Source organism: Amia ocellicauda, chromosome 3 (assembly GCF_036373705.1).
Source record: "Amia ocellicauda isolate fAmiCal2 chromosome 3, fAmiCal2.hap1, whole genome shotgun sequence".
Classification (NCBI taxonomy): domain Eukaryota; kingdom Metazoa; phylum Chordata; class Actinopteri; order Amiiformes; family Amiidae; genus Amia; species Amia ocellicauda.
Window position 1 is genome coordinate 9,816,105 of NC_089852.1, and position 19,014 is coordinate 9,835,118.

General features: G+C 33.8%; 1 protein-coding gene across 2 annotated transcripts in view; it reads left to right on the top strand.

The window, feature by feature from the left end:
- The window catches only part of cntn4 (contactin 4), a 160,836-nt gene that overhangs the window by 63,254 nt on the left and 78,568 nt on the right, over positions 1–19,014 (top strand). For both annotated transcript variants that reach the window (XM_066698080.1, XM_066698079.1), the window contains exon 5: positions 8,186–8,281. In XM_066698080.1, coding sequence (XP_066554177.1) covers positions 8,186–8,281 — 96 coding nt within the window. The remainder of the gene's footprint in view (positions 1–8,185; positions 8,282–19,014) is intronic.

The following is a 19,014-nucleotide window of genomic DNA, read 5'->3' on the forward strand; positions in this document are numbered from 1 at the left end:
GTTTCTTTTAGGAAAACAACATTTTAAAAACAGTTGTGAAGTAAAGCCACAACTCTGGCTCCAAAGTAGTCTCCAGATGTCTAACATTCTTCAAAAGAGTGAAATGATGACCATCAAAAGGAATACCAAATGAGTAAGGGAACATTAAGCTGTGTTTGGAGTCTGATAAAAGCACCACTGTCTTGACAGAGTTCATGGTATTTCCAAACAAACAACTACCAACTGTGAGTTAATATCCTTTAGGCAGTGAAGTCTTGGTGAGGCCATCTCAGAGTTCGCTAAAAAGGTAAACTAAACCAACAAATGAACAAAAACAGCAATAATAATAATAATAGGTTTATGCTTGTTTTTTTATTAGTTATCAAGGGAGATGGAGTATTGAAAGATAATGCTACAGTACTGATCATCTGTAGAATGCTTTTTTATGACCGTTATTAAAGACAAAAAAAAAAGCCATACCTGCAGTCTGATACAGCATAGCTAAATTGCGTATTTCATGATACATATGCCATCAGACATTTTCAAGGCTTCTCAATATTTCAGTATATCTTTTGAGCAGCATCTGTGCTGAGGAAATTAACATTCTCTTCCTTCTTTATGGTACATGTATCACTTGCACACATCAGTGTACTGGTGATTAAAACCTGTGGATGGATCTAATTAATCAAATGTCTCTATGTTATGACACCTTCTTACAGTTAATATGAGTGGCAATGACATTTAAAAGCCTCATTCTGATCAGTTGATGGTATGGTCATTATGTGAACCCTGGTCCTTCTAAATAAAGTAGTTATATGTTTATGATAATGAATGTTAATAAGTATTATGTCACATTTAATAATCCCCTACTTGATATATGTGTGGGTTTGTGACAGTTTTCTCCTTAGTCAGATGTACGTGCTATTCAGACAATTTCATTAATCACAGTTTTTGAATTACATTTTCTTAGATTTGAAATTGGTTAATTGAATTATTATAACATTTAATGAACTATATGTCTGAAAATGAATGTTTGCCAGGATGAGTATGTTACTGATTTTGAAGATGTAACTCAAATGTGTAAGAACAGTTATCAAGACAAAAAGTTTATTATTTTATTTGTATTTCATCTTTAGCATTCATTTCGTATTTTAATTTTTATGATGTCAATGCCATTGTTTATGAAAATGCATGAAGGCTAAAATGTGTGTAGTACAATGTGTGAATCTTAAAAATTGAAATAAATACACATACTTTTGTTGTTCTGCATATTTTCATGTGACTAAATTCAATTTTACTAGAACTGTCTTTGCATGACTAGATACTGATAGGACCAGGGTATTAAGCCTGCTAGCAAGGCTATATTTCATATAGATGAAGGCCAAGGCTGCTAATGTTGCTGTATGCTTTTCTTCACAGTTGTCCTTACTATTGTTTGATAAGAGCAAGAAAAACCTTTCAAATGGTTTTATAGTCAACAAATTGATACTGGTTCTGCTTGCAAGTGTGATTAAGTTCTTGAGCATCAGAAACCATTTTCTCAAACTTTTACTAACAGAATATGCGCTCAAACAAATATTTGTATCATTGAAATTGAAAAAGTGTAGTAATATATGTATGCATGTGTGAGTATAAGTTTGTGGAATTCTAGCTAAGAGCCTTTCAGTAGTATTTGTTATCTGTACACTACAGATTATCCAAATATTAATATTTCATTTACCCTTTTTAATGTAATATTTGTCTAGACCTTTCTTTCATAAAACATTTGCTAGGATGGAGTCACGTGGAGTTTCACACTACAGTGGATGTTACCATATCTGGTCTATCACACGTAGAACTGACTGTTGGTATCCAGTGTGCAAAGGAAGACGCATACTCTGTTCTTTGATTTCCTTATAGCCATTTTAATTATTTGCTATTAGGAGACACAGAGAAACCCAATGTGAGAACACCATACCTCAGGCAGGGAGATATCAAATATGGTGTTTGCCGAAGCTAATTTAAAATAAATAAATAATTCTGCCATTGTCATGAATTCCACACAGAACATGTTTTTTTCCCTGCAATATTAATAGTGAAATGGTATGAAACATGAATGAGCCTCTCACACAAAATAGAAACTCCTTCATGGATTAAAATCTTACATTATTAATTTCACAATTAATTATGCTTGTCATACTGCAGGGTTTCAATACAGTAGATGCTTAGAGTGACCTTTAAGTCTCAGGGCAGTTCTTTGTTGACAGCAGTTGACATGAAAACTGGTACCTTTGCAATGGTGTTACTCTAGTCTTACAGTATCTGCTCTCTCATCTAATGATTTTACAGTCCCACGGTACATACATTATAACTCTCACTGCTCAGTGTGTTTAATCTTCATCTAATCTAGTCTCCCTTCATGTATTTTATCATAGGATCATCTGGAGTTATCCATTTTTTGTATACACTTCAGTGGAGTTTTCTTTATAGGACACGTTTTAGCAGCTTCTATGTGTTATGTCAAAAACACAATTACTATGCAAATATATTTTTTTTGTGTGTATTCGATCAACAACAAAAGTACTTTGTAACTGCAGCTTCTTCAACATTTTATGCTGTTTATCTTTCTCTTTTAATGCCAGCAAATACTGGTTGTATGTCCTAGTACTCACTGTTAAATAGACCCTGTGTCTCACAATCTTTACTTCTCATCCTTGCACCTTTCATCTATCATCAAGTGCAGTGATCCAAAATGATTCTAAAATACTTTTTAATTAATTCAGCACCTTAGATGTCCAGTGCTTTTGTCCACTTTGTTCTTCAGGCATATAATTTCCAGACTAGGTGCTTTTATCTGTCGCAAACATGTTATTCTTGATTCAGATGAAAGTGGCAATATAGTGCCTCTCAGTACTCTTTGTTGCCATTCGATTGGTGTTCTGTTGGACCTTCTGTCATCCAGTACTTTATATTCAGCCACTTGCTGGAGAGCCTCCTAGCTCGCAGGGAATTTGCAATCCATTGATACTGTTTCAGCTGTGTTATTTGCGTGGCTCCTTGCTTCAAGACCACTCCACTAAACAAGTGGCATCAATACAATGTAAGACAGCCTCAATCCAGTGCTCTCATTTTATCTTAGTACCTTAATACCTGTTACAATGGAGGTAAGCCAGGTGCTTCAGTCAGCCCCCCCCCCACTCAATAGTAGAATTTGGTCTTACAATGATAATGAGTGAATGCAGACGAATGCTCAGTTCAGAGTAGTTGAAAAGCATTTGTTGTTTTGGCATCATGTCTTGCATCCAAAACAACAACAGTGTAGCTGAAAAACATTCATTGTATTGGCATCATATCTTCTCATCCAAAACAACAACCACAACACAACACATGTGGTTGAAGCTGAAAATTTGGGAACATTTAAAAACAGACTGGATAGGATCCTTGGATCACTTAGTTATTAATGAACACCAAACAAGCACAATGGGTCGAATGGCCTCGTCTCATTTGTAAACTTTCTTATGTTCTTATGTTCTAACAATAAGAACAACAACAGCAACTACAACTACAACAATAACATTCAACTGGAAACTCGGAGAGAAAAAAAAAACCTGTTTGGTGCAGTGCAGTGTTCTGTAACGAAGGTGCTTGCACTGTGGGTTTTAACTGCAACTGTAACAGGAAATAGATGCTCTATAAAACAAATGTGTTACAGCTTAACCACCTTTCCCTTAGTATATGTGTAAGATCATATTCACTCTGTTGTTCTCTCTCCAGTCCAACCCGATTTATTGACAACACAGTATAAACAATTATACAGTTTAACCTAGAGTTCTGGTATTTTCTCTTGGGGATTATGTTTTGCATATTTTGCGCAATTAAAAATAGAAAACACAAGTGACAATTGTACTTTAAACTCAAAGTTGGCATGTAAAGAGACCACATAAACAGCATGTACTGGTAATTCTGGTGAAATTACAGTAACAATGTGAGATTGATGGATTTAACAAAAACTGCTACATAAGAATAATTAAAAATGTCAGGTTCCCTTGACTTTCCTTAATTTCATGTCTTATTGGGGAGGAGTTTCCTACAATAATATAGTGTGAGTGTCTTAAATATTCCCATGATAGCAGTAATAAAATATTCAATATTTTTTTTTCCTTTTTTTTACACTTCTGATGATTTTATCATTGAGTTGGATACACATTACTGACTGAATTGCTGGATAACATATTAATCGCTGGAAAATGCAAGGAATCAGTTCTCTTAATAGGGCTAAAGACTCTAAAATTGCTATTAGCAAAAGTGTGTTGCAGGGTTAAAAGGAGATTTATGTTTTAAAAAATAATTAAAGCCAGCCTCTTAATAGACTTGTCCCATAGCCAATATGACATTTATTAGCTGACCTTATAGTACTCCTTCATAAATCAGTGAGCCTAGTAATTTTCCATTTAAATCCGTTCTTCAAGCAGAACTAATCAGCAATCTTGTTTCAAATAGGGGTATCTGCAGAGCTGCAGATTCGGCATTGATTTCCTCTAAAGTGAAAGTCTTCATCCCTGTGCCACTGGTGGAGGTGACATAACAATAAGTAGAATATTGCAGTGTGCAAGTAATTAATTATCCCAGGATTTGGTGTCACACAAACTAATTAGTACAAGATGTAAATTTAAAATGTGTTATGCGGTCCATTTTTGGAAAACGTTACGTCATTCAGTGTTTTTATTGTCTTGCTCTGAAAAATCTATTCAGATTCATGGTTTTAATCATTTTCACCACAGCTGAGCTGAGGTGTTTTATTTATTTTAATTTGTTTGTTCTGAAGGCACCCATTTGTACAAAAAATATATGTATAAACAACATGTATTATATTGCCCGGCAGAGCAGACAATTGTCTGTTTGCTCTTCCTGACCTTGAATGACACACTCTACTGATTTTCTTTCCCCTCCCACTTTATAGAGTGAATGTGGATTTGAGCAAAGTACAATTTGCAAAAAAAGGTACAGAAAAGGAACAAGTGTGACTTTTCATAGATTATTTTGAAGACAATTTGGAAGAATTGGAAGTATAATTTTTAATTATTTTATGATATTTTTTGTAATCGCTGCAACGAGAGACAGTTCTAACGTCACTATGCAGAAAAATAACCAGACGTAAAGTATTGTGCATGAAAATTATTGTTACAGAATGCTTGATGTGACTTGAATTTAATTGCAAGAAAAATCTATTATTTGATTCACATTTTTAAAAGTAATTCAGTAGCTATAATTATTTGAATTATTATTTATTTATTAACAGATGCACTTACCCAGGGCATAATGTGTCTAGTGTTCCATATAGTATTCATTATACTGTAAGAAATTAAATGTTATTTGCAGGGTGCTTTTCTATCCTGCTTCCCCTTTTGATCAACACAGTCTTCTATGTTATTACAATGCTCACTGCCCTAGAATACTATGTATGAAATACACCAACAACAACAATAACACCAATTGGTGGTCACTGGTATCCAAGCAATATTTCAACTGGTTTAATATGAATCTTCTCCCAACTGCAACTTGCTTTCAAGCAAGTCACAGAGAAAACTTTACAGCAGTGAAAGCGTTAACACCCACTTTACCCTATTTTCTCATCTCTAATTTTCTCATCTTAATCTATTCACTTGCATCCACATTCTCAGAAGTAATGCGTTATTTTTCATCTAATCTCTAGTTACCAATTCTTAAAGAGCATTGATAAGTTTAGAATTATAATACATTTGTTCACCTCCCACCTGAGACAGCTCTGAACAGTCATCCATGAAGAGACTGTTCCTCATGCTGAATTACCTGTGAATTTTTACATTCTTGTTTGTGGCAACAATAGCACGGGGAATGTGGAAGGCTGTTCCATATTGTTATTGTTTTTCATCAATTGTCAAACATAAATTAGTTTCAATGAAATGTAATTTTGATTTCTAAACCATTTCAGAATTGCTTTGTAATATTTTCGGCTGTGGAAGTAATGAATAAAATACAAAAAGATTTGATAACTATGGATGTACAGAAGGATCCATTAAAACTGTTCATGTGTGACTTTATGATTAAGGCAATGCTTTCTGCATACTAGACGTGATTTAGACAGAAAAGAAAAAAACGAATGAATGTGTGAGGTGGCTTTTCACGATTTGGTGGTTTTGTCTCATACATTGGGGACCATATTTATCAAGATTTTTTCTTTCTCAATTTTACAACTTTAGTACTTTAAGTCAATGGAAATTCCATCAGGACACTACATTTGCTTGTGTTTTATCTTTGTGAAGAATTTTTAAATAACTTCTATTTTTACTTTCAATAGAAGCTTTTAATCCAATCAAATAAAATAGTTGGTTAATTTGAATTTTTGACAACTTCTGAAGACTGAAATTCAGTAAGCAAAGCCAAGTCGAGATTAATGCAACGCCCTACTTATAGCAGCACTGAAAGCGAATGTTTGAGATGACTTGGTTCAATGAGATGTATAGGAATGTATGGGTGCATAAACACCTTTGAAAGAAAAATTAATTAGTTTTTTTGTTGTTTTTTGGGGGTGGAGGGGGCTATACAGTGTTCCAATCATATGATATAAAGTACATGTATAATTTGTAATGCATTACTGATAATATGAAAAATGTTCAAAGCCTAATTTTGTAAACATTGTTCATTACAGTTGTCACAGGAGAACATCTCTTCTGGCAGTAAATTGTTAGAATAATTTTAAAGAATTTTATTTTAGCATTTTGTCATATGATCCGCTTAAATATTTATATTTTCTTTAACATTTCAAAGATCTTAAAGGCAGTGAATGCAATATAACACTCTGTTGAGGCTTCATTTTTTTTCTTGAAACTTCAATGAGCTCAAAAGTCACAAGGCTTTTCACAAATGCTTTGACATATCCAGTGCATCTTATAAAAAATGTGTTTTTCCTGTGGAATTCAATTAACATTTTCTTGTTTAATCCTAATTTCTTTCAAATTAAATGTTCTCTTTTTATTAACTAACTTATTAACCTTTGATTGCAATGATCAAACCAATGATATCTCAGTATTCAGGTTCATGATCAGTCATAATAGGATTGCTGTGGCATCTGCAATTTTATTTCACTATAGTATCACACAAAAGTGTGTATTAAACAGATTCTGGAGCAATTTTGATTTAAAAAAATGTAGTACATTCTCTGATGGTTTTTTTCCTCATTGCTATAGTACCTATTTGGAGCTACACTAAGTGAAGCTGTTTGGTGTTGGAGGCACACCGCGTTTTTATTTTATTTTTGTGTTTTTTGTCTGACAGTTTATTCGATATATCTTCCATTGGGAAATGCTTTTCTGCTCTCTCTTTATGTAGCAAAACAGACCTGCAGAAGTCAAACACAGAAATTCAGTTAATCTTTGTTCAATGAGATTACACATTTCTCTATGAGAAAACTTGTGTAATATTGACTTAAGAATCATTCAAATGAAAGCATGTAGAACAAGATTTGAAAGCATGTCTTTGTGAAAGGATAACACTGGCAGAGGACTTTGTTTTCTTTTGTTTTGATACAACATAGATTGAATAAAACCACAAACCATCTTCTAAACTAAAACATTGAATATATTCTTTCAGCCCATCATTAAGAATTCTTTTCAGTTTTCACTGGACTTTCACAATGTTGTTGTAAGTTTGTGTATGGATAATAGACAGATCATAGATAGATTGTTCTGTGTAAAGCTGGCTTATTTGGAGCTTAATTGCGGCATTAAAAAACACAGACACAAACATTTATTCTTAGTCATTAAAAAGTAAATGTAGATTGTGATCTAATAAAGATACCACATTTAATCTTGTTTGTTTTAGATTGTTCAGCATTTTACTAATATGTTATAATCGTGGTTTTAGGCAAAGGTGATTTGTAGACGTAGATATGTAAATGGAAACGTTCACTAGAACCCTTTGTTGGTTCTAAAATACATATTATAGGAAATTAACATAAGTAAAAAGTATATTTCTGTAAGGGCTTTCGGCATGATTCTATTCCTTAAATAAAACATAAGTTAAGTGGTTCATTAGCATGTTTGCTACACAATGATATCTGAAGGGGAGAAAATGCTGTAATGTTTTATTTCCTGAAATTATTGCACAGTTCCTCAAGGGAGTGTTTTAATCTTTTGGAGTGTATCTTTATTAACACCTATTCTTATTTATAATTTTTATGTTAATACAGACTTGGAAAACTTCAAGACACAGACAAGAAGTACCGTGTCAGTTCGTGAAGGACAAGGAGTAGTGCTTCTGTGTGGTCCACCCCCCCATTCTGGAGGTAAGAAAATGTCCTCACTGGGAAGATGAAAAGAAAGTGTCATATGCGCTATATACTGCACCCTATTGAGCAGATAAAATAGCCTCAGATAAGATTCCTATTTTGACTTTTTCTTTTTCTCTGAGAATGAAAATTCAAGTTTCAATGTGTGTGAATACAACAAGTCCAGAAGCCAGTGATCCCACACAGAGATTAAAACTCTGAGGGTTTGTACTCTGCCCCAGACTAGTACATTGTAATCCAAGCCTGCTGGTTCTCCAATTTTATTAAGCATTTTATACAGCGTCAGCGGAGGAACTTCATTTTTATCCAGCATTTGGATTTCGAAATGTTGGAAATACCTTTTGCAGCTGAAAGAAGTGCGATGTAGGGGGCTTAGTAGTTTCCACTCTTCCTACAGTTTATCATGCAGGGGGGTGTGCACACTTATTTGTAACAGTTGGTTTCTAAGTGTAATTTATCTTTCTCTGCCAATGTCGGTTGCCTAGCCACTGTACTTTGCCTGTCACCTTGCCCTAATCTGCCTCTCGAGAATGGCTTTGTTTGTCTTTACAGCCTGCCACCATGTCACTCATGGCTTCTGAGGTGTGTGTTGTGAGAAAAGGGTTGTTATTATTAAAACTACATTTATTTCCTCCGATGTGTGTAGTATGAACGCTCATGCACAAGTGCAGTTCTGATGTATGGTCACCGGTTTAACACATGATTGCAACAGTGGTTGACACTTATTTAATTTTGACATAGATTTTTCTAAATGGTTATATAATTTAATGAATCGGACATCCTCCAAACACCTAACCTCTTGTGTCAAGATATTCATTTCAGAGAGAGAGAGAGAGAGAGAGAGAGATTTATTTCAGAGAGAGAGAGAGAGAGAGAGATTTGTTTTCTAACAACATCTCATAATTGTCCTTCACAGAAACCAAAAAAAGGCAACATGAATAGACACTGATATGCAGTGTTGGGAAAGGCAATAAGACTTTCATTACAATTGATTTTAGACATCTTAGGAGGGAGTTTATGGAAATGCAGGCTAAAAAAATGTATGAAAGCGAGAGAAATTGTCACATGCCGAGCTCTTACTTACATTCTTGCAGCTTTCGATGGGAAAGCTTATCTCAGTGCACAAGAAAAGCTCCACTTAAGCAGTCGAAGCGCCATGCTTTCTCCCAAAATTACTCCTTCCCAACTGCTTCTAAGGATTGCCGTTCAACTTTTTAATATCATAACTTATTTATCTCTCAGAACTTTAAGAAGAGGAAATGTGATTCAGAATCTCCAGTTCTCACAATATGATTGAGTGTTGAAACCTGAAACTTGAGAGCTGGTACTGGAATTGGCAAATTTTAATTACAGCTTACTTTGATTTTTATGAATTTCTTCTATTTTAATCTTTTATTATATTACCCTGCATTACCTTGTACTTTGTTCAAAACAATGTACTTTCCTATACATATAGTCACTGGTTTCTTACTCTTTATCTGGTTTTGAAAGTATGATGGGAAGAGTTGTGCCAGGGAACTATGTATCTTCTAATGAACTTTCATCATCCATTTCTAGAGTTGTTATAATTTGTGTAAAAAAATAATTGAGTGCCTGACTATAGCTGAACAAAAATGAAGGCTGATAGATTCAATCATCTCACATTTATATCCTAGATCAAACTGCATGTGGATGACACTTTGGGATAGAAAGGTTGGGATAGAAATAGAAGTGTAGCCTGATGTGTGATTGATAGTCTATATTTATTTATTTTGAAAGTCTAAAAAGTGAATGTCTTCTGATAGACACATTTGAAACTCACTTGTGATTGCTTTTATAGATTTTTTTTTAATTTGATTTCTTTTTAGTTTTTCCTTTTGTATATTGATTTTAAAAATATGGTAAAGGATTAATACATTTGAACATATATATGGAAACAACAACTCTTGAAAACCAGACTCTTTCCCCCCAAAGAAATATATATCCTTCTGTTATAGTCCTATTGTCCTGTAGGGACTTTTGCAATATGGTACCAAATGTCAGCTGACACAATTTAAATCTTGTCTTGTCACTTAGCTGATGATGGCTTCTCTTGGCACATAATCACAAGTGATGACTACATTTATTTTAGGAAGCTGTTAAAAACCCATGTTACCTCATGTCATTCTATAACCTTTTCACAGATGTAATATATTCATTTAATTTCCCTGTGGTGGAAAATAAAGTAGGTTTACAGTTGCAGGGGGAAATTAGCAATCAAAACTGACTGTAACACAATCTGTGGCACTTACCCTGGTGGAATTTTTCACACATAAGCTTAGTGGGCTACACGTCCAATGCAGATTTTACATTTGTCACCAGAAGCAGATTTTATATATTACAATAGCTCCCTTGTTACTTGTTGTTGTTTTTTTTCCCCCAAGCTTGTGGAAGTAAGTGTATACTTTGAATTTTTATTCTAATCTTTAATTGGCTGTTTTTCTGTTCCCTATTTTGAATCAATACAGCATTTATCATAATATGTCTCATCATATTTATCTAGAATGGTTTGTAAGGATGAAACGGACAAAGATTCAAGTATCTAGTTCCAAAATAGTATTTGGCACACTAAAAGAATGATATGTTCTAAAGCAGATTACTAAACTTTCCTGTAACATTCATCTCATATAAATGTCATTGTGTGCAAAACAAGTCACTTTGATTTTTGCACGCTACTAAAATTAAGTGGTGTCTTTTTTCCCCATTAATATGTGTGAGTGTGTGTCTGTGTGTGTGTGTGTGTGTGTCTGTATTGCTCATACTTCTGTAAATTAAGCAGTGCATACTTTGGATAATTCTTATCTTAAATTGCTGCCTTTTTCAATCAGTACACCAATTAACACAATCTTTCAGTAGAAAGGTTTTTAAGAATTAATTGGCTGAAAAATCAAGTATCTTGTCTTTTGAGATAGCAGTACAGTTCCCCATTCTAATATTTGTATTTATTTTTGTTATGCGACATGCCGGCTCAATGCTGCCAAACCCTTGCAGCCCTCAGCCAATTTTATGTGTACTCCAGGGAGCTGTCAATCAGTCCTGGATAGCTGTGCTGTCTGGAATCAATCCAGAAACCTCACGGCTATAGGAACCATTCTACACTCCCACTAGATGACCCAGTAGAGCAGGAATGGTTCTATATATCAATAAGTTGGCATTTTATTGGTTTATTTTTCTTGTCTGTAGCTTTGATTCAAAATATAAATTATATAATTATATATAAAGTGTAGAGACTTTCTAATTAAAATCTTGGAGTTTTGAAAGGTGGTTTCATTGTGAAGTGATATTTAGAATACAAAATCAGTGCAATTCATAATGTCTGAAGCAACCCAATCTCAATGTAAAAGTAGGCAGCCACTTAATATTGTCCCATAAACCTGGATGAGTTTGGCAGGGTTGCCTCTGCCTACATTATGATCTTTTTATGTTATTTATTATTTTTAAAACCTACACCTAAACTGGTTTGTAAATGTTTTTCCAGCATAAATCTAGATTGCACAGGAAGTTGTCCATGTTGTCTGCTTCAAACTTTAGCAACAGAAAGACACGGACACATTCATTGCGTTTCCATAGACTGAATATTCCGAATGTATTCCGCCATTTAAACCACATGTTCAGAATATGAATATTTGGAATATTGAGTGTTGGATATTCCTCTAATATGCGTAATACTAAAAGAATTCTGAGCCATGTGAATGGCATATTCCAAATATGAGACTGAACCCACACAAGCGCATACGTTTAAAGAGAAAATATGAAAAAAAAAGTTAAACTGAGAGCTTTTTAGTCAGATGATGAAACTTTTGGTTTTGTTAAGGATTTGAAAAGAATTAGAAATTACAATAGAGCTCGATGGAACAAGAAAACTTTGTTGAACCAATCTCAAAATATTAAATTCCACACATACTCAAAGAATAAAAGAAAAAAGCCTGTCTAATGTTAAGAGCAGGAGATCTCGACACAATTACAGGTGAAATTCAGACATACATTCACGGCTCTTAGGTTTGCAGTGGGAAGCGAGCAGTGCGCACTAACTTAGTAGCATAACTTGAATATTCCTCTTGCCATGTATACATGAAATATCAAGCCTTCTAATGCATTTCATCAGAACATTCTGAATATATATTCCAACCTCTTAAATTCCGAATACTAGTGCTCTGGTTATATTAGTTATTTGTTGGTCTGTTGACTCATATTAATTCAGATTATTGTGTTTGTACATTTCAGAACCCTAACCCTAACCCTAACCCTAAGACATAAGCCATTATGACATTTTAGTTTTTTTTCTTTAGTGCATTATAAAATACTTGGATGCAGTGTTTCATTCTTACCTTTTTATGCGGGCAGATCCCTTTCTATTATTTATTTTTTTTGGAGCAGAGTCAATTTTAAATTGAAATGTGCAACTTGTTATAGATGAGGGAAGTGGTGGGAAATTCCATCAATTGACTTTAATGCTATCAAATGTACAGCTTTCTGTTTTATGTTCACACATTTATACATCTGTTCTTTCTTTCTTCAGTAGTAACCTCCCAGCTGCACTTGTAGCACTTAAAAAAATAAATTATTGCAAAGTTACAATGGAACACGACTTCTGTAGCTGACAATTTGCTGTTCTTGTGCAGCAATTTAGTAAAAGTTGTTTTTCATGGGGCTTTTACCCTTTACCACAGTGTGCCTTAATGTGTCAGATGTTTTGAACAGCATGGAGCCTTTGTGTATCCTGTTAGTTTTATCACATCAGTTTCTAGCTGCAGTATAATGAGGGAGGAAAAAGGGACTGCATTGAGGGAAGAAAAAAACCAAAAGATTTTTCGTTTGTAACCTGTAGACAGTTGCTAGGAAATAGCCTAGCTTTTTTCTTTTGTTTAGTGTGGTTTCATTTTGTGTGTGTGTGTGTGTATATATATATATAACTGTATGTTTATCTCCCTGTGTCTATCTATCCATTTAAAAATGGCAAGGTCATTCTTCGTATGTCTGTGTGTGTGTGTGTGTGTGTGTGTGTGTGTGTGTGAATATAATATATATAATAGAACAAAATAAACATTTATAGCATTTTTTGAAGATATCTGCAGGCATTCAGGTAGAATAAAACTCTGAACTGTCTGGAAGCTCAAAGAGTATAAGAAATTCGCTTTATGTATCACTTATTATTTTTATTTTAAAAATGAGTAAAACAGTGCCAACTGCATGAGTACTCAATGTAAGGCAACATAAAGCATGGATTGCAAATTGAACGCTCGTGATGAGGTTTAATTTAAAGGAATTACATGTGTTTGGCAGGTGCATGCTTCTAGACCTTTCACATTCATATCGAATAGTTCGTGTCTTGTTCAGGATGATGACCCCTTATGACAGGCTGTCCGTGATGATTTGGAATGCCAAACTAGTCAGTGATGTCATGAGCCATACTTGATAAACTGATGCTCTGTATGCACATGGGAAGTGCATTATTAAATGAAGTCGGAGCATATGTGTATTCATTACCTTATGGTTCCAGCCATTACTGATGGGCTGCAGCTTTGAAGACCCTTACTCCTCTTATACCCTCAAGCTTCAATTTTAGCTTCTGACTGCCAACATGTCTATCTTGGGACAGATAATGCATAGAAGACATCTGGCAAAAGGCATCCCACGCTGACATGCACACAAGGAGCACACTCAAATAGGCAGATTGAGCTGTATATAATGTAGAAGCTGTAAAGTGAGGGTGAGAAGAACATCCATCAATTTTGCTTTGGCAGTTGCATAGAAATGGAAGGAACTTGTCAGAAAAAAAGACAGATCTACAAGTTTAGTGAATAATCAAGTCTATATGCCTTTGGTCCTTACAATGATCGTATATGTTCAAAAGAAAAAAAAGGTTTCATTGTGTTTTTCCTAGGTGTAAGTTGCATCATCTGGTAAATAAAGAATAAATAAATGTGTTGCTTGAGGTGCATTATCCACAGGTTGTTTATAATTGCACTATTCAGATGGGCATTGCAGTGTTTTTGGTGCAGGTGCTTTTGTATAATTAGATTTTTTTGTTCAAGACATTACACTGTCCAATCAGCATTAGCTAATGAGAGCTCATTCTTAACTGATCTTTTTTCTTTTCAATATATATATATATATATATTTTTTTTGTTTGTTTGTTTCTTTTGTTTTAGTGTTGGTTTATAATTACAATTTAAAAACTGAAGATACATGGTGTGTAGATACATAAATGTCAAAATATTACTGGAATAGCTTGTGCCTGTGTTGCTTGCCTATTCTATGTTCTATGATCCGTCGTGTGCATGAAAATCTGTTCATGTTTGCATTACACTTTTGGCATTCTAACCATTCCAACACAAATAGTTTTGGAAAAGGTTAATTAAAAGGAAATGAGCCAGGAAAGGAAACCACATTCCATCTGCTAACATGAATTTCGTGGCAATTTTATAGTATGGTATTTTGATTAAAAAAATGATTTGCAGTACATTACAGGTATACAACATGTTGTTGTGCTTTATTTATGAATGTGTTTGTTTGTTTATGTATTTAATTTTAGAAATGTAGTGCATTTGTGTCCAAAGCAACTATTTAAACTGATTGAATGTTTCAGTAACTCCAGCATTCACTGAATGAAATTCAATGTAAGTAACACACAGGGCCTTTATCTGGTTCTGTGCAGCAATCGTTTTGCCTATTTTATCTGTATTTATTAATTTAAATTTGTATTCAAGTTTGTGTTCCTCTTAGTTGGACATAAAACAGCAGTTCATGTTAAATGCTTCTGCCCCAGTAACTGCACACAAATCTCATAGCAGAGGGAGTTTGGTCCAGGAGGAATAAGCAGTCAGCTGTTGGAAAAACAACACAGGAAACAGTATTCAAGACCAGACTTGAGAGGGAAAGTACATAAACATGTTTCTTTTTTATGTCAGGAAAACAAACAGAGTTGCAGAGCATTTTAAAGCATCTCACTGACAGTTACTCTCTTTATAGTGTTAATGTTTGGGTTTTGAACGTATAAATAATCTTTTTCATCTGTAGTGAAAATATAATTGCTTATATCATGAGTAAAAAGATATTGTGTGAAGCATTACAGTGTTTGTAGAATCGTCTGCTGTTACCTGGATTCTTCATATTCTTCACATGCATTGCTAGTCTTCTGAGGCATGGGATAGAAAACAAGCGAATAACTTTGCTAATACTGATGTGCCATTTTAATTGCTTGCTCTAATGAATGGTTATATTTAATAAGCCTAATTGTTCATGGCCACAGCTGTGTAGTTAAGTGGTAACCAAACTGTACAGCATTTATTTTCAGCTAATTTACAATAAACAGTCTTCTTTCTTTGTTGAGTGTTTCAGTAATCTTCCATACATGCATTTACTCTACTGTTATAATGGCTGCTTAGCAATCACTTAAAAAGTAAAGGGGACTATTCTCTAGTGTTTAAATAGGGTATCCAAGGACAGTTAATTAAATTTATTCCAGTTCAAGTCGCCAATGGCGATTCTCTTCAGTTTTGAAAAGATTGCTCTTAGTTTTACTCAAATATTTTCTCTAGGCTAAGAGATGTTCTGTTCATATTGACAGAGAATTTTCAATTGCAAGGACTGACATAAATACATGACAGAAGTTTGAAAAGGTCACAGTAAAGCTTTGTTCACACACTAGAGGTATATACATTGTAAATCAACATAACTTTAAAATGATATCATTGTTTCATTTGACTGGTGAATGTATTTTAGTTGATCAATATGTAAACAAATCTAACAATTATTATTACTACTAGTAGAAATATTAGTATCTTTATAGATAATTATTTTCACAATTATTATTTAAGTATTTCATAGTTTGTTTGTTTTTACTCATGCTTGTTTGAAGAATATATCAGTGAGGATCTTACAAATCCATAAAGTCAATTTTTTGGTTTGTTTTAGTTATTTATAAGTATTTATTTCTGCATGCTGATTTACTTTTGTTAATTTATGATAGTTTCCAATGGAAGGCTGTCCAGCTGTTGCCCTGGTGATATTGATGGTAGTTAAATCAATCATGTCTTTGTAGAAATTAAACAAATCACAAGTGTCGGACTATTTACCTGAGATCATTTATTTAAATTAGGGACATAGAATTCACAATTTGAAAATATGATTTCTATGTTGCTTTAGAATAAATGTGTGATTTTTCCAAACCAGAATAAATGTGTGATTTGTCCAGAGCAGCGAGTACTGCATTGAGTATGAGTGGCTAAAACACAATTCATATTTTGTATCAGCCTATTCTCCCTAAAGGTCTAAAAGCCTAAAACCTATTCTCTCTAAAGGTCCGATGTTATAGGTTATTGTTCAATCAAGTAAAACTGACAAAGCCTCTCTACTGTTAAAACTAATGTCAGGCAAATGGATGCATTTGTTTGTTGGTTTGTTTTAGAGTACCATTCACATGCTGATGGTGCAGTGCTGTACATTCAATATAAAATACAATACATTTTATGGAATATATTTAGAAGAAAACATTGATATAGAAATAACAGACACATGGTATTAAAAGAACATGCTGGTTCAAACAGTTATCCATTTATAGGAAAAAAAAAAAAAACTTCTCACTTTGCTAATTTACAATGGCTGTTGCTTTCCTTTCATTGTCTAAATGTGTCATATGTAACTTATCTTTTGATGTGATGTTAAACCAAGGTACTGACTCAGTGGTCACTGAAGATCCCATGGGCACTTTTTGGCACTCCAGTGTCCTGGCTAGAATCCAAATCTGACTTTCTCGTTTTGGCCTACTTAAAATCACCCTGCAGTTTAATTGGCTAAATAACTCTTATGTTCTAGCACCTTATCTGTAGTGTGGTGAACTACTAGCTCAAAATGACAGACATGCTTTTCCCAGGTGGGGCTACGTTTCAGTGGTGAATGAACTCCCCTCCTAATTGTAAAGCACTTTGAGATCCTTAGAGAAGAAAGGGGCTATATAAATGCAAGATGTTGTTGTTATTATTATTATTATTATTATTATTATTATTATTATTATTATTATTAGTAGTAGTAGTAGTAGTAGTAATAGTAATGTTATGTCTAAAAGGTCAAAAAATGAAAGCAGTGAGAATCAAGTGATTCATTTAAGGTGATTGGCAGTAGATTTGAGGGTAATAATTTGTTTCCAAAATATGTATACTAGTAAATGTACATTAAAGGATTCTGTAGAAGAGAACTTATAATATACATAAGATGTCAAGCAAAGAAGCAGAATTTGAAAGTTGCAATGTTAAATAATTGTTTGATCAATATTCTGTGGACCACCATGGACTATTTGATGCAGTAATCAGCACATCCCTGGTATGATCTTGTCTCCAGCAGACAAGTGATTGATCAGAAACTTTAAATACATAGCAGTTAGGATTAAAGGATTACACAGGTCACATTGAGATAAGCATTGAAGAAGCACATGGAAATTGGCTCGATGAAGTTGTATTCTCTAAGTAATTTAAAGCCCACACTACTTAAATGGTTTTCTTTTCTATTTATTTTTTATTTTGTATTTTTTTACAGAACAAAACAATTAAAATAAATAATTAGTCAGCAATCTGGTGACCTCCATGTATAACACATTCAATCCTGTTTGTATGGGTGCATTTTCATATTATATATTTTTTCACTCATTTACTCCCTAACATCATGCACATTCCGTTTAATTTCAGTAACATGGTGTTTTGAAATATTTGTATGCGAGACACTTCCAGTAAATTAATATGGGCTATTATAGACAAGGCTGTCTACATTCAACATTTGCTTTTTCTGGCATTACCTGTCTTAAAATATTTAATTATCTTTGTTAAATAATGTCAATTTCTCAATTAAATCACAGAGATCTAATGTCAAATCATATATTTATTAATAATTCCTTTCCAATAGTATAATAACCATTAAACTGCATTCTGTTACAAAACAGTTTAACTAATCAGGGGTCGATCTTAACTTTTTTTTCCCACTAGCCAGCAGGACTAGTGGCTCTCAAGTTGCACTAGCCTGCACAAAGTGTCTCTAGCTCGCCAATTCGGATCCAGTCATTAGTTTACATTATTGTCAGAAAAAGAAAATTGTTGAAAATATTGACAAATTGTGTTATTTTAAACTGTAACAAACTTTGTTCCCCTGAAAGGAATAAAAAAAAATTGTAAATATGTAGATAATGATTGTTCTGCTGCTTACATTTTGTATGATTTTCTGTTGTAGGTTGCTTGCCTAAAGTTCACTGAGTAACAGTGTGACCTGGCTGTAGTTTAAATACTTCCTGCACAGTAGAAAATATGGTGGCAGTGCATTGCATGACTTTGTGATAAAACTAAGCACTGGAACTTTCCTTTTAGTTGCACAAAATAACCTGGTGGAAGTTTTTCTGTTGGGTGCCTGTGAAAATTCCTGTCAATTTATTTTATGTGCATGATTTTCACCTGCTTACTGCTTTGCAAATGGAATGCTTCAAGATCAAAAAATGTTTGAACTTAACCACCTGATGCATGAGTTCAGGTTTTCTTATTTAATTTGCAATCACTGTCACTCAATGTTTTGTCAATTTGCTGCAACATTCAGGCATCTAAATGTGCTGTATTTGAACAATACCACTTAAAACACATGAAATACAGAGTATTCAAATTCCAGCTGCCATTTGGGCTGAACTGTAATATTTATTATTAAGAAGTCACACACATTGAGTGACATTGCCTTCA